Source organism: Camelus bactrianus, chromosome 2 (genome assembly GCF_048773025.1).
Source record: "Camelus bactrianus isolate YW-2024 breed Bactrian camel chromosome 2, ASM4877302v1, whole genome shotgun sequence".
In the NCBI taxonomy this organism is placed as follows: Eukaryota; Metazoa; Chordata; class Mammalia; order Artiodactyla; family Camelidae; genus Camelus; species Camelus bactrianus.
The window spans coordinates 52,569,949-52,585,469 of record NC_133540.1 but is presented as its reverse complement, the minus strand read 5'-3'; the positions used below and the strand labels follow the sequence as shown (position 1 = coordinate 52,585,469).

Sequence of the window (15,521 nt, the reverse complement as noted above, 5' to 3'; positions counted from 1 at the left end):
AGCTAATTTGATACATAGCAGTCGATAATAAATACACTGAATAATAAAGAAACACACTAAAAATTGGAAGTGAAGGATTGAAGAAATCAAAAATAACTCCAAGGTTTTGAGCTTTGAATAATTTGGAAAAACTCTGATATAACTGACTGTAAGTGACTTGATTCCATTGTAGTATTGAGGCAAGGGTCATGTCTGCTCAACAAACATTTGCTAGAGTCTTGTAAATGTTAAACTGAAAAAAGTGTTCAGAACTGAAAAGAATATTCTAGTACAGATAGGGGAGAACTTCTTATCTCCTCTCACCTAAACACTACACTTTTATTACAATTTTCTCAGCAGTGGTTATCACATTGCTAGTACACACCAACTGCAAGTTTAAGTACCCTAAGTATTTTAAGATGAAAATAAGCCCACAGGACATTTCCTGATCATATATCCTCCCACTTATCTCAACAGTCACATGAGAGATGTGCAGTTATGTAAATTTTGTTTCCCTGATGATTACCATCGAGTCTATACTAAAACCCTACAAGAAAAAAGGAAATAGAGTAGGGAGAAGTAGCAGAGTTTGAAGAATGAGCTTTTAAGAACAAACTGTTTCAGTTATGTATCAAATGCACAAATGAAATACTGTCCATCATTTTATCAGTCTAACAGCTTCACCTCACATTCTACCTTGAAAATACTTAAACCTTTATTTACAATTTATACTTCTTCTATTACTACATTATTCTAAGCCTTCAAGATTTGGCTTAAACAGTGGTTAAATTCATTAGGTATGATCTCAAATTCCTCCAAACTTAGAAATATGGCCGTCACAGCCACAAATTTCACACTAACAGACAGAAATCATCATTAAAGCACTACTTCTTAAAATGAAAACATAATAGACTGTAAAGGTACGATTGCTTTTATTAAGTTTTACTTTTAAATAGTTTTAGATTTACAGAAAAGTTGCAAAAATGGAACAGGGAGTTCCCACACATCCCTCTTCCAATTTCCCCTATTGTTAACATCTTACAATATCATGTACCTCTGTCACAACTAACAAACCAACATTGGCACACTGCTGTTAACTAAATTCCACACTTTATTCAGATTTCTCTAGTTTTTCATTAAAGTCCTTTTTCTGCCTGAGGATACAGCCAGGATACCACATCACATGCAGTCATTACGTCTCATCTCCTATGCTGTGGCAGTTTCACAGACTTTTGTTTTTCATGACCATGACAGTTTTCCGGACAGGTTAGGAAATTTGTAGAGCGTCCATCAGTTTGATTTTGTCTGATTTTCTCTCATCGTTAGACTGGGGTTAGGGCTTTGAGGAAGAATAACACAGAAGGAGGTGAAGTACTCTTCTCACCGCATCTTATCGGGGTACACACTATCAACACGACTTACCACTCACGCTGGTATTTCTTACCCGGCCCAGGTAGTGCTTGCAAGATTTCTCCAGTGGAAAGTTATGCTTTCCCCTCTTGCCTTACCCTACCCTTTGAAAGCAAGTAACTAAGCACAGCCCATATGCAAGACAATGTTGGGGGAGGGAAGAGGGATTAAACTCCACCTCCAGGAAAGAACCGTCTTTTGAAAATAAATATAAAACTTACTCAATTACTGAAAAACATACTGAGTACCTCAAAGCATTTGACAGTGTAATTTAGTGCCCATTTAATGTGAGTCACCCTGCTTAGTTAGGCACCTCAAATAAGCGTTAGACGCAGTCCTCACCACGAGGAGTTTATAATATGATAAAGTACCACAAGAAAAATGCTGGTTAAGTAGTATAGTGTCACAAAAAGGGAGAAATCAAATTCAGTTGGTGTAATGAAAAGTTTCATAGAACAAGAGATATTTAAAAATGCAAAGTATTTAAAGCTGAGTAGGATTCTGACAGATGAAAACAGATGAAAATTCAACATCCACTAATGATAAAAAAAAAAAACTTCTCAACAAAGCGGGTATAGAGGAAATGTACCTCAACATAATGAATACCATGCATGTATATCAAGCCCACAGCTCACATCATACTTAATGGTGGAAAGCTGAAAACTCTTCCTCTAAAATGAGAAACAAGACAACCAATAAACTCATAGTACAATATGCCAGTTATAAAATAAATAAGTCCTGGGGATATAGCGTACAACATAGTGGCTATAGTTAATAATTCTGTATTGCATATTTGAAAACTGCTAAAAACGTAAATCTTAAAAGTTCTCCTAAGAAAAAAAATGTAACTATGTATGAGGATGGAGGTTAACTAGACTTACTATGATGATCATTTCACAATAGTATGAGATCATTATGTTGTACACCTAATATAACTGTTTTGTCAACTTTAGGAAGAAAAATGGGATTGGAAAAAATAGATGGGAAATATGTGGGAAGACATTCAAGATGGAGAAAAGGGCATAAACAAAAATATGAGGGTTCTCGCTCGCTCCCTCTCTTTCATGCAGTGTTTTAGCACTTTAATCCAATGGAAACATTGATTTTAAATCTTCAGTAAATCTTAATAGCTTGGGATAAGTGGCTGGTATGAGCTGCAATTGAGTCCCCCAAAATTTATTATGAAGTCCTAAACCCCAGTACTGATAATATGACTATATTTGGAGACAAGGTCTTTAAAAAGATAATTAAGGTTAAATGAGGTCATTAGGACAGGCTCTAAACTAATATGACTGGTGTCCTTATTAGAAGGTATTAAGATAAAGAAAGACACGGAGGGAAGAGGATGTGAAGAAACAGGGTCATCCACAGGCCAAGGAGAGTTCTCTAAAGAAACAAAACTATAGGCAGCTTGATCTTAGACTTCTAATCTTCAGAACAGTGAGAAAATAAATTTGTTGTCTAAGCCAGTCACTCTGTGGTATTTTGTATACCAGCCTCAGCAAAATAACACAGATGGTCAGTTAGAGATTCTAAATAAAATCTAATTTGGCAAAACTTCTCACAGTGATTTGGTATTTAAGCCTTGTTACTGAATAGTCCTTTCCATTCACTAGTTAGATGAAGACAGTGAAGTAAGGTGAAGTAAGAAAAAGTAAGATATGGTAAGATAAGGTCAGCCTTAGAAAAAGCTTTAATGCTATCAAATTAAAATTTGTCCCACAAACTTGTCCATTCCAACCCTAACCATAACAGCAACTTTTGCCCTTACTAATTAAATTCTTTCCACCAGAAAAGTATGTAGTGATTCTATGAAGCTTCGTGGATCTCTACTGTAGCACTTTATTCACCAGACCTCTTGAAAACATTACCCCTTACAACTGCTGCAACGTAGTGCCCCAAATGGTCCACTAAATAAAAGTGTTACCCAGATCCTCTTTTTTTGTTTTCACACCGGAGGAAAATAAAATGGTAAAGTAAAAAATAAAAGAAGTGGCATTTAATGAGCACATGCCTAAGGCTAAAAATGTTCCTACACATCTGTAATTCCCCTTCACAAGCGGCAGCGCTACCATTTCTTTAACTGCACTCTGAGAAACGCACGGCAGGGGAGGTAAGAGCAGGCAGGCGCTGGCTTTCAAGAGCCGACGGAAGCTCAGGAGCGGCTACCCGCCGACCACAAACTGGGATCACAGGGCAACACGGAAAAGCGTACAGACGCACGGAAATGGGTCTCCCACACACTCGTCGGGTCTAACATCCTTTCCTTTTCCTATTCTTGTGTTTACAAAAGTCGGCGAGGCTTTCCCTAAGAGACTAGACTCCCCCAAACCAAAAATAAACAAAAAAAAATAAAATAAAACAAAAACTGACTGCAGACCATTGGACACCTGCGCTTCAGAACAGCAATTTCAAAGGAAGACGAAGGATACGGAGTTTTTTAGCAGAGAGGCAAAAAAAAAAAAAAACAGCTAGTTCCATATAAATTAACCTACCAAAAGGGTAAGAAGCAGAGAACTATCGAACCTGGTGTTTCGGTAACAATGGTGACCTCTAAGGTAACTACCCCGAAGTAAACAGGAAACAGCACACCCGTTCCACTTTCTTCAGTCAGCGGGCGCCCGCCCTCGTGAGGATTTCCTGGTCTCGCGAGAACTTTCTGGCGGCTCTGTGTGCGCATGCGTCGGAATCGGAGGCCAGGTGAGCAGCACAGAGCAAGAGGATAGGCGGGGGAGGTGAAGAGGCGGAGGAAGGGGCGGGGCCACCAGGAAGGCAGTGGCCCACAGATGTGGGTGGGACGCGGCGAGCTTGGGGTTGGGGAGGCGGGGCGGAGAGAGAAAGCGCGTTGGCCGCGCTCCTCGCGGCGCTTCCCCGGAATAGCGTCATCAGCTCTATAAGAGAGCGTGTGCAGAAGGGCTCGGTCTTTTACAGCCGGAGAGCGTCTAGTTTAGGTTAAGGTACGCGTTCTTGTTTTGTGCGCTAAAATACTTGGGACGGAACTTTTTGTCTTAGTTTAAGATGCAGGAGATTCAGCAATCTTGTAGTGGTAGGTCGAGGTCAGTTTTGGAAAGCCTGAGTAGACTGAGACGTCCCTTAGTTCGCTCGGCAGCCACGTGCAGCCCGGGGAGCTGAGTCGGAAGCCTAGCGCGCGTGGGCCGTGGGCCCTCGGGCAAGGGTTAAATGCAGCTGATGCCTCTGGTGTAGAAGTCGTTAGCTCTGCTGTCGGTGTCATGTGACCATCTTGAATCTCCTCCGCCACTATTTAATAGTAACACCGTGCCCTGATGACCCGCCAGTTTGATCCAGGTGGTGAGTAGTATCTGCATTTGTGCTTGCTGATAGTTCCTGGGATTATGGATCTCCATGTGTCTTTGGGACCTGTCAGCTGTGGCAGTCTCCCTTCCTAGCCATGGAAGAGCATATTCTTGTTTATTGGCAAAGCTGTCACCATTTAATTGGTATCAGATTCTGACTTGCACAAGTAACATTCTTCACTTTTAAAACCTGGAGGTTGCTGGATTATTGGGCATACATCTAACTGTTGTTCACATGTTTCTAGGAACCTGAACTAATTGTTCCTGTGAGAGATGGAAGACATAACAAGGTACGTTCCCTTTTTATTTTTTTCTGTTCATATTTCTTAGCTAACCTGAAACCCGTAGTGCTAAAGGATTTGAAAGGCCAAAATTGGCCCATTTTGTAATTTGAAAGAGTAAATGTCCAACTAAATAGAAGGTAACTGAAATAGCTGCTAAGATCTCAGCACCGTGAGTTAAGTACACAAAACAGTTTTACAAAGCTGGTTTTTCTTTTGCAGGTATCAAGAAATCCAAAACAGCATGGGTGAAGTCTTATTTAGCATCCTGCGGTGCACTGCCAAACGATTTTAAATCTCAGCAGCTTGGGGATCAAGTGTGGCGAGTAATGTTCTGGAAACTATTTTCAGTATAGTCCTGAATATTATTTGTAAGTAATATGGTATTTAAAGTGTAGAATAAATGAGTGCTTCCTTGTCATAACTAAATAAAAAAATGCTTGATTTGTACAGATAATCAGTGTTCCCTGACTGAATGATTAATAAGTGCAAAGATAGTTAGAAATAGTGGACAGACTACCTTCTGTTCTACTCTGGAAGTAGCATGAATATTGTTGTAAGGTATTTCAGCATTAGGGGAAAACACTTACACATAAAAACCTTACCCCTAAGGGAGAGAGCACAGTCATTTTATACCACACAGACAATTAAGGGAACTATGCAAGGTGAAAAGCTATGCATTTTATTTACACAAATGTTCACTGAACACTAGTATCTTTAAAAGTCACACTTAAATATTTCACAAGAAAAAATTGGCTATAATGAAGGCATATTTTACGGACCAGTATTCTACTTTAAGGTTGAGCAAACTGCAGGCTGCCTGTTAATTACCTGTCCTTTAAGTTTGCCAATCTTGGGTCTAGTTAACATTTCAATATGAACATTGCCTATACCAGCACTGTAATTTAATTAGAAGGGTGGCCCATGAGAAAGACTCAATAAAATAAATTTTCTCACTTGTATTGCACATTTTTCCCAAGCTCTTGTGCAAGTGTGCACCCCTCAATAAGTCTAGATGCAAATTCTTAAAGTTTATCCTTAATCAGATTCATGAGCTTTTACAAACATTTTCATGCTATTTTACCTGGCATAGTATTGCAGTTCTGTAACAGGTAACCTATAAAGCACTTTTAGGTTAGCACCAGTTTTTTATAAAGCTATAAATTTACAAAAAGGACACAATTTGCAGAAAGGAAAGAGGTGAAGTTCCTCCATGGTGGATTAGCCATTTAAGAGGATTGTGTAACCCGTCTTAATGTTAGTTTGCACTCACCTCTTCACCTATTTTTACGCATCTATAATTTGGATATACAAAAATTGTTTGAAATTATCTGGGATTTTGGGACGGACATAAGATACTAGCAATCATTCTCACCTCTGAGGAGGATTACTCAAGTATCCCAAGGGGCTTATCTTCTATATTTGGGCAGACTGCACTGCTACCAAGAATGGCCCTGTAGAGGTGCACAATTTCCCTTAGGACAGAACTGTTGTGAGGGAGTTGGGGGAACACCGCTGTCGGCATTGGGGCTCCTTCCTGTTCCGGAGTTTGGATTCAAAGCCTTCCATCAGCTGCCTCACCTTGACCTCTTAAGCTTTTGCAAACCAGGGGTAGTATAAAATCTTGGCAAATTGTCAATGAGGTACATAGCCACCCAATGCATTGCCTAGCGCATTATATGAATTAAGTTATTTTAGAGCTTTCCCCACTATCCAGGCAGGTAAAACATTTTTAAAGGTGTATTTTTATTAGATGGGACTGTACCAGAATAGTCTTGGGAAATCTGCAGGTTGAAGTCAGTTACCCGAAAGTTGCAATAGATGGCACTCTTATATCATAGTCTGGAAAATGGCAGCTGCTAAGGAAATACTTGCTTTACGAAGCTATAAAATTTGAAGTGATTAAAAGTAATCAGCAAATGATGCTGGCAAATAAGGTGGGTAAGTTAGGCTGTGTATTTAACAACTTGAAGGCATTATTCTTTTATCTTGTTAACAGAATTTTTCTAAATTTTACCAGCAACATAGAAGGTGGCTAGAATGTTCTCTGTTTGCTATAGTGCTTGGTACAAGGGTTTCATTCAGGAATGTTTTGTGACACTGATCCTGTTCTAGTCTAGGTTTATAATGGAATTCCTTTACCTTTTTGGCCCTTGATTTCCTCACTTGACAAAGGCTAGAGAAACCCAGTGTGTAGATTTCTTGTCAGCCTCTTGAAAAAAAAACTGAGCTCAAAAATTAAACAGGAAAACAGTCCCTCTTATTTTGAGTGTAGTAAGAGTATTTTTTTAATCAAATGTGAGCTCTTAATATGAATATATATCGATTCCATTATGAAGGAGTTCTCAATTCACAGATGTAAAAACAGCCTTACTGTACAATCAGTATACAATAATGTGTGGGAGATGCTGAGAAAGAGACAGAGACAAGACTCAAATGAGAATAATGGGTTTAGTCTCCTTTGAAACTAATTTGTGTAGGCAACAATGCTACTTTCAGGGTAATTGGTACTACACTGAGGTATCTGTAACCAAAATGTTCACAAATTCTCAAAAGCAGCAAAGGGTACATAACTTATCACAACACAGACATGGAGCTCAGTTCCCATTAGTTGGTATCTCTGACTGCTAATGTTGAAAACTCTCCAACAGACTCTTCAAATATTACTGAGGTTTCCTTGAAGGATTTACAGTTTGGTGACACTTTTTATCCAAGGTACAAAGGCTGACACTTTTGTGTAAACACCAGGGGAGTCCTTGACTCCACAGCCATACCCCCAGGAGGTCACCCCATACACAACCCAGCTCTCTCCTGAACGTTCACACATGAGTGGTCCTCCGCTGTCTCCCTGGCAGCTGTCCACGCGTTTGTGTTCATGGAGGTTTCCAGCACAGAGCATCCTTCCTGTGAACCGGCCCTTATAACGGTGTGCGCAAAACCTCTTCGGAAGTAAGGGGATGGCTGCTTGTTGTAGAGTTCTTGAGTAGGCTCGTCCTATACAGACACAATAAAGTGAATCAGATTCCAGCTGAAGTTGCCTGACACACGTGAGCTGAACACTATACTCCTGCTCAGGGATGGTGGGGGGTTGTGAAGGAGAAAACCCAAGTGGGTTGGATTCCTCCACTTAAACCTCAGCAGCTCTGCTTTTGTCTATTCATTATTTAGGAATTCTCCATAAGATTTAGTTCGATAAAGAGCTCCATTACCAAAAAACCCAAAGCTCCTTTGTTGGGATAGCTACATCAAAGTCATCTGGGAAACCTTTTTAAAATGTGACAGCCAGGCTGCTGGTAGGGGTAGGGCCTGAGTTCTAATGGGAACCACAGTACCCTCAGGATACAAATCCAAATTCCATGTATGCATCTCACTAGGCAGAATTTCCAAACTAAGCCTAAATCCCTTTAAGATTTTGCTATCCATTGGACACCCAAATATGTGGATAACCCAGGACACTGAAAGGTGCCCAGATCTTTGTTCCTTTGTGTTATTTATGTTACCTGTGTCTCCCCATCCTGTTATGTAACAATTGGAGGCTGTTTTCTGTGGCCTCTCTCTCCAGAGTGGCAAACAGGCCGGCAAAACGTGGCTGCTGAACCTGGCACACTGCTCTTCTGGTCCTTGCAATCTAACCAGGGCGATGTCGTAGTCACTGCTGTCCGGTCGATACGCCCGGTGAATCACAATCTGCTGAACTCCGATCTCTTCTTCAAACTCCTCTGGCACCAGAGTATGATAATCCCCAACCCGGACAGCATAGTTCCTAGTGCTGTTGCCGTACCTGAGGGGCAGAAAGAGCAAACGGGAGGCTTGTTTCAGAGGCTGAAAATCGGTCACTGTCAGCCAGGAAGGTTAACAGAGATACTTGGAAGGCTCTCTTCCAAATCATTAACCCCTTTTATAAGTTTAACCTTTCTTTCCATTTCTCTGCTCTCGGCCTCATCCTCTAAACCCACTGTCATCTTTTTTTTCCTTCATTTCACTAATCCAGGTTACCTACTGTCTAATTCTTTTCTGAGAAGCAGCAAATGTGGAAAATGAATGAAAAGTAAAGGGTAATCATTAACCTGTCATTTCCCCACCATGAAAAAGGATCAAAACAGGAACAAATACAGGGCAAAATTACCCTGTATTTGCTGTCGTCATTTTTCTGTCATTTCCAAGGTTGTTAGTTCATCATGAAGTTCCATGAGGGCAGAAACCACGTCTGATCTAACTGTATCCCCCACAAAGCACTTAGCACAATCCACCTGACTCCCCTTTCCTGTGAACTGAATGCAAACCAAAACTCTATCTTCAGGGAAACATATATTCCCAATGTGTTTTCATCCCTTAAATCTTCGTTGGGACATCACCTCCACGAGCCCTACTTTGACACTCATTTGAAATTGCAACCCACCCTTGTTTATCCTACCATTCCCCAGTATTCCCAATATCCTTAATCTGATCTACTTTAACTTTTTTTTAAAACACTACTTTCTAACAAACTACCTAACTTACTATTTATTGTATTTCTTGTTCTTAAATACCTAGAATGGTGATGCCAGTTACGCAGGAATGCAGCACACATTTGTTGATTTAGTGAATGAATGAATGGATGAATGTATATTTTTAATGTATGTGTCTTTTCTCCATGGGAACTATTCAATTAAAATAGCAACACAATATTTACTTAACTGAGAGTTCTCAGCCAGTTTTTCAACCAATATACCTTGATTCTGATACATCTGCCTAGAGCAGTTTCTCAACCTCAGCACTACTGACATCAGAAACCAGATTACTCTTGGTGGTAGGGGACTGTCTGGTGCACTGCAGGATGTTTAGAAGCATCCCTGGCCTCTATCCACTAGATGCCAGTAGCGTGCACACTCGCATACACACACACACACCCCAAACATGTCTCCAGACATTGACAGATGTCCCGTAGGATGCAAATTGTCCCCAGCTGAGAACCACCAACCTAGAATGCATAATGCAGCCCACCTCCTGATCACTTCCTCTTTCTCCCTGAAGAGTACAGCCCCTTGCTAAGGGAGCAAGCCCACTCTACCACTACTTAAAACATTCTCAATGACTTAATTCCCAACACTTCTCCCTTTCAGCTCCCTAACTTCCTGAGCTACAGGGAGTGTATTCATTCAGCCCCCCACCTAGAGCTAATATTCAGCAAATACTACAAATCTATAAAGTCTCAATTTCAAGCATCTCAAACTTGACTGACTACCTCTTATCTTTACAGTTTTCAACTCTACGGTTCTTCAGCCTCATTGGACTTCAGTCTTTCCACCCCACCAGTTGTTCCATTTCAATCTCACTCTCACACCCTTCTTACCAGGCTTGGAGTCCACAATCACTGTTTTGCAAACACTTAGTCCTTCCTTTTATCTGCCAAAACTCCGACTCTGTTTTCATCAACTCACCACCTACTTTCTGCTAGCATCCGACTGTTGAAAGGGACAAACATACATGTAACAGCTCTCATCTTAATTTTTTTTTAATCAAAACTTCAGTGTCTTCTACTGGATATAAGGCCTGTACTTGAATGTGAATTTAGAGAAGTGGTATTCAAAAGCTGAAATTTTCTAGTGACTGCCTAGTCTAAATAAAACCTTTCATTTACTCCTATAATATTACTGGAAGTTGTAAGTTCTAACAGCCCTATGTGGGGCTCTGGCAACACTGCAACATAAAAAGTGATTTTCTTAACTACACACAGTTTTGAATACTCAGTATGAAAAAAGAATATAAAATATATTTTATAGATAACTAAACAGATAAGAATATCAAATACCTCAATTTCTATATTATATTTTGCAATGATAACATTTTGGATATACTGAGTTAAATATATCATTAAAATTAATTTCATCCATTTGGTTTTTTTTATCTTTTAAGGTAGCTACTAGAAAATTTACAGTTAACATACATGATTTGTATTTGTGGCTCACATCATATTTCTACTAGACAGCACTGGCCTAGAGAAATAGTTTGGCATTAGCTGGGCATCCTATTTTATTATGTTTCTTTAATGCAGACTCTTAGATTGCTTATAACTAAGCTTGAGTTATGAGACGTTCCCTTTATATGTTAACTTTTTATATCCTTGGAGATATTACATTACTGTTTAGCTAAAAAAAAAAAAAGGTTTACTGCAAAAATATTTTCCATTCTTTGAAAAAGCTGTGACATTTAGCTAAAATAATCCTTGCATCTAAACTGGCTGTATAAATATTTCCTACATTATCTAAATATTGGGTCTTTAGCCAGTGAACAAAGAAATAGGACGTTACCACAGCAATGAAATTTATTTTCTTAAATATGCCAGTTTTAAAGTCTTGGACAATCTTGCCTTAATATGTCACTTCATGCTTGGATTACTGTAACAGTCTGCTCAATGGCCTTGCTTCTTCAAGGTTTAACTTTTTCAAGCCATCCTTAAAGTTTGAACTCCTTAAATGATATACAAATCCATCGAAGAATGGCCCTTGTCCACCTCTCTGATACCACCCTGGTCTCTGTGCTCCTGTCATTTTATGTCATTTTAGTGGCTTGAAGAAGTGTCTCACAAACCTGTCCTTATTCAAACTATTGGCAGTATTACCACCCCCTTCCTAATCTGGCAAAAACTGATTTTATTTTTTAAGTCTCTTTGATCTCCTGGGAGGCTCTTCCTGCCGTGCCTGAACACTGGCCAGTCCTTCTTTTGGACACTCCCAGTAGCACCGTCATAGCATTTATAAAAGTTTCTAGGACTTGTTAAGATGTCAGGTCTCCCCACTTAAATGCTCCTCCAGTGTAAGGACTGTGTTGTCCTCACTTTTGTATCCTCAGCACCAAGCAAACTGCTTGGCACAGAGAAAGCTCCTAAGGAATGTATATTAGATGACTTCTTTTGGAAGACATGTATGTCCACATACATACACTCTCATCCCTAACTTAACTAAAAGACACTTCCTCACCAAGTTATAACAACACCATCACAAAAGTTTGTATTTAAAAAAAAAAAAAGTCCCCATAGAGATCTAACGTTCTCAACAATGCTGGCTGTTCATCAGAATCACCTGTACTACTTTTAAGGGTACAAATGTCCAAGCCACACAAACTCTGAGAGTATTAAATTAATAGGGCTGACGTAGGGCCATAGGTGATTCAAATTCACAGTCAGGCTTGAGAACCACTGAACCAAAGACTCAAAGGCACGGGCATAACTCCTGCCCCGTCATGCCTGGAATTTCACAGGGTGAAGTGAGCATCCTGAGAGACTACAAATAGATTGTAAAAATGCAAACACCATACACATTCCATACATATACTGCATTCTCAGATCAAGCAGATTTCAGCAGTTATTTTTTTAGTATACCCCCATATTAATATGCCCACCAATCAGAAGTTGATATTAAACTGAGAATAAAAGTAAAATATTTGCCTGACAAGAAAGAAAAATGCACCATTCTTGTCAAATGAACTTCCTTATTAGTATCTAGACTTTTAAAGTTGTCCGGAGTTAAGGAAATGGACCAGCTAAACCTAAGCAGTGATTCCCACAATCCTTTCACTCCAGTTGTTCTCAGACTAGATTTACGCTTGGAATTTGAAGAGCAAGACAGGATGAGTTTGCTAACCAAGTATTTGTCTTCTAGTGTCACCTCTCCTAGTGGGTGTGATTATTCACTTCAAGGATAAGACTTTGGGTGAGGTTCCCCGTATGGCTGTGGACTTGAAAGCACTTACTAAGGTTCTAGGGTTCTCAGGAAAACATATCAAGGAATCCTCTTTTTCAATGTATTTTAGGGTCTTTCTAGTTGAGCTTGTGTTGTTTTGATAGCCTTTATTATATTCAAAAATTCTTCTAAAACAAACATTTCAGGTTCTGGCTGACATACCATTCAGTTGTTTGCTTTGCTGAAATGCCTTCAACTCCCCCTCAGATAAAAATTGGATGAAATTCCCAGACAAGGTTGAGCAAGGAGGATTTGAGACACAGCAGTTAGTAAAATCCACTATCCTAACTTCTCTGAGAGTTTAGAGTTAAAATAAACAACAACAAAACATTTCTAGAATTAAAAATAGAAGAGTTAATTCAGGTGCAGGGTCATTATCTCTATATGATTTCTCTACATAGATTCATCTCTACAAAAAGACAGTATTTTACATCAGCCAGTGCACATCTGCTACAACTAGAATCTGTTTTTCTCTGTTGCCTGGATGAAACTCAAAAAGCAGTTGACTGAAATTGCTTGTGTAAGTGGTTCCAGTTGCTTAGGGAGCAGTGACCTCTGCAGAACCTTGCACTGTACATTATATATATGTAGTGTGTGTTTGGGAAATGATTTTAGCATGAGTGGTGTCATGATGCATAAATCACCGAAGACCATGTTCCGAAGAACTCTACCATCTACCAGGTCATGGTGCAACATATGTAGATTACCTGGCACATTTTGTTCTTAAAAAGTAAGTCCCATTACCTCTGTGGCTCATCCTTCTAATTATAATGTCTAATAATCTAGATATTTCCAATTTTAAGAGGAACAGTCTCTGACAATTTCCAGCTGCTCTGGTGTTTCTAGGCTAAAAGTCAAAAAGATAAAATTAGGTAAAACTATATTCTTGACCAAATTTGCAGAAGAATTACAGAAATAAAAGAGTCCTTGTTTCAGGTACATTATGCCCTCCAAAATGGTGTTTGTTATTAGAATAAGCAATTAAAAGAAATTAGTTTAACATTCAGGAATTTTTCTGTGAATTATATTGCCCTACCACCATAGAGAGAGGGTCATTTTATGGTACTTGTAGTCATGATTTAGAGTAGAAAATAGCCAAAGTGAGCAATTTATATTGTGCAAGATTTACAGAGCAACTACAAAAAAAAAAAAAATTTATCCAAGTTTCCACCTCAAATTGCCAATGAGATATTGTATTCCAAAGTCTGTATTACATTAACACTAAGAAAAATGTGAAAAATGAGGGAGAAGGCCTTTAAATGGTGATTCACCAACTACCTCTACCTCTACCATTTCCTGGAGAATATATTCCCACTGTCTTTGACAACTAGTCTGCCAATGTTATGGTAAATGGAAAGCCGGAGAACCCAGGCTTATGGGACACAGCTGGACAAGAAGACAATGACTGACTGTGTCCCTTCTCCTACCCACAGATGTTTTCTTAACTTGCTTTTCTCTTCTGGGTCCTACAACATTTGAAAATGGTTATGCAGAGTGGTATCCTGAAGTGTGACACCACTGTCCCAACACTCCTATCATCCTGGTGGGGATGAAGCCTGAATTTAGGGATGCTAAAAGCACGACTGAGAAACTGAAGGAGAAGAAACTAACCCCATCACCTACCCGCAGGGTTCAGCCATGGCCAAGGAGATCGGTGCTGTAAAAAAACCTGGAGGGCTCGGCACTCATGCAGCGAGGCCCCAAGACAGTGTTTGATGAAGCTTTCGAGAGGTTTGCTGCCCACCTCCCGTCAAGAAGAGGAAGAGAAAATGCCTGCTATTGTAAATGTCTGGTCCCCTCTCCTGCCCTGCCCTATCCCCTGGGAACCTCTGTAGGCTTTGCTCCAACAGTGGAGCCTTTACACTCAATGCCAAGTTTTTGTTACAGATTAGTTTTTCCATAAAACCGTTTTGAACCAATCAGTCATTTTTAGGTTTTGTTTGTTTAATGTGTAATAGTTCAAACTTTCACATTCTATTAAAGTTTAGCCCTAAAGTTAAAAAAAAAAAAAAGTTGGCATAAAAGAATGCTTTGGACACCTCGGAGTATATGAAAGCTATGAACATAGAGCTGGATTCCTAGAACTCCGTGAGCCTTCCAATAAAGTACCCTCATCCTAGAAAGAGAGTACTCTATAGACGATGACTGTAACAAGACAGTGGGTGTGACCAACTGTGTTCTGATCTCATCCTCCCCAGGCTGTCATACCTACATTATTCTGATAGGATTACATAAAAGAGTGACTACTCTACAAAGGGAAAACAAATAAACCTAAAAAATTGTTATCCCACAGACTAAAACAACACAGAGGGTGACAGGAATCTACACCTTATTATTCAGAAATGGCTGTTCAGGAGGACTGGTCTGTATCATCGCTGCAAGAATTAGGCACCAAAGCAATCCCGATGAACAAGAAACTATTGTATGCATTGAAGTCCAGTAGTTAAAGCAGTAGACATACAAATAGAAAGAAAAAGGGAGTGAGAGAGCTAATTTCAAAATATGAAATCTAAATCCCCTACCAGTGGGCCTTAAGTTAGACTCCCGAGAAATCTAAAAGAAAGGTAACCTCTCAGAACCTGACTTCACTGCTTCTGCACTACAGTGTCTACAGTTCCAGAGGAAATCTATCTAGTTTTGCAAATTCCAGAGTTTCTGATGATTGATTAAAGGAGGGTTGTTTTAATCTAAAGTCCCTGAACCCAGAAGACAAAATTTGGAGCTTGTTCTAATCACTGGTAACTAACTGTCTTTATGGCTTTCAATAAACTTACTGCAATAAAGATGTGAGTTGTAGCCTACTTAGGCACTTCAAA

At 39.5% G+C, this 15,521-nt stretch overlaps 1 protein-coding gene, 1 long non-coding RNA gene and 1 other non-coding gene across 5 annotated transcripts in view; 2 read left to right on the top strand and 1 right to left on the bottom strand.

Annotated features, from left to right (window-relative positions):
* Nucleotides 1-4,282: 4,282 nt before the first annotated feature.
* Nucleotides 4,283-14,624, top strand: LOC105067136 (uncharacterized). Of its 2 annotated transcripts, XR_012499216.1 has the most exons (4): nt 4,283-4,698; nt 4,949-4,993; nt 5,207-5,355; nt 14,335-14,624. It is a non-coding gene; the product is annotated as an uncharacterized LOC105067136 (long non-coding RNA). The 2 variants fall into 2 exon arrangements; XR_835118.3 differs by lacking the exon at nt 14,335-14,624 and having other exon boundaries at nt 4,291-4,698; nt 5,207-5,441.
* LOC123616200 (small nucleolar RNA SNORA24) lies at nt 4,749-4,879 on the top strand. Its single transcript, XR_006724097.1, has one exon. It is a non-coding gene; the product is annotated as a small nucleolar RNA SNORA24 (small nucleolar RNA).
* Nucleotides 5,642-15,521, bottom strand: part of PRSS12 (serine protease 12) — a 62,455-nt gene continuing 52,575 nt past the window's right edge. Inside the window, exons 12-13 of one of the 2 annotated variants that reach the window (XM_074341666.1) lie at nt 8,485-8,765; nt 5,642-7,923 (exon numbers count right to left, since the gene is read on the bottom strand). In XM_074341666.1, the coding sequence (XP_074197767.1) occupies nt 7,769-7,923; nt 8,485-8,765 (436 nt within the window). In that variant the 3' untranslated portion in view covers nt 5,642-7,768. Of the gene's footprint in view, nt 7,979-8,484; nt 8,766-15,521 lie in introns of both variants that reach the window. The other variant, XM_074341661.1, reaches the window with a different exon arrangement.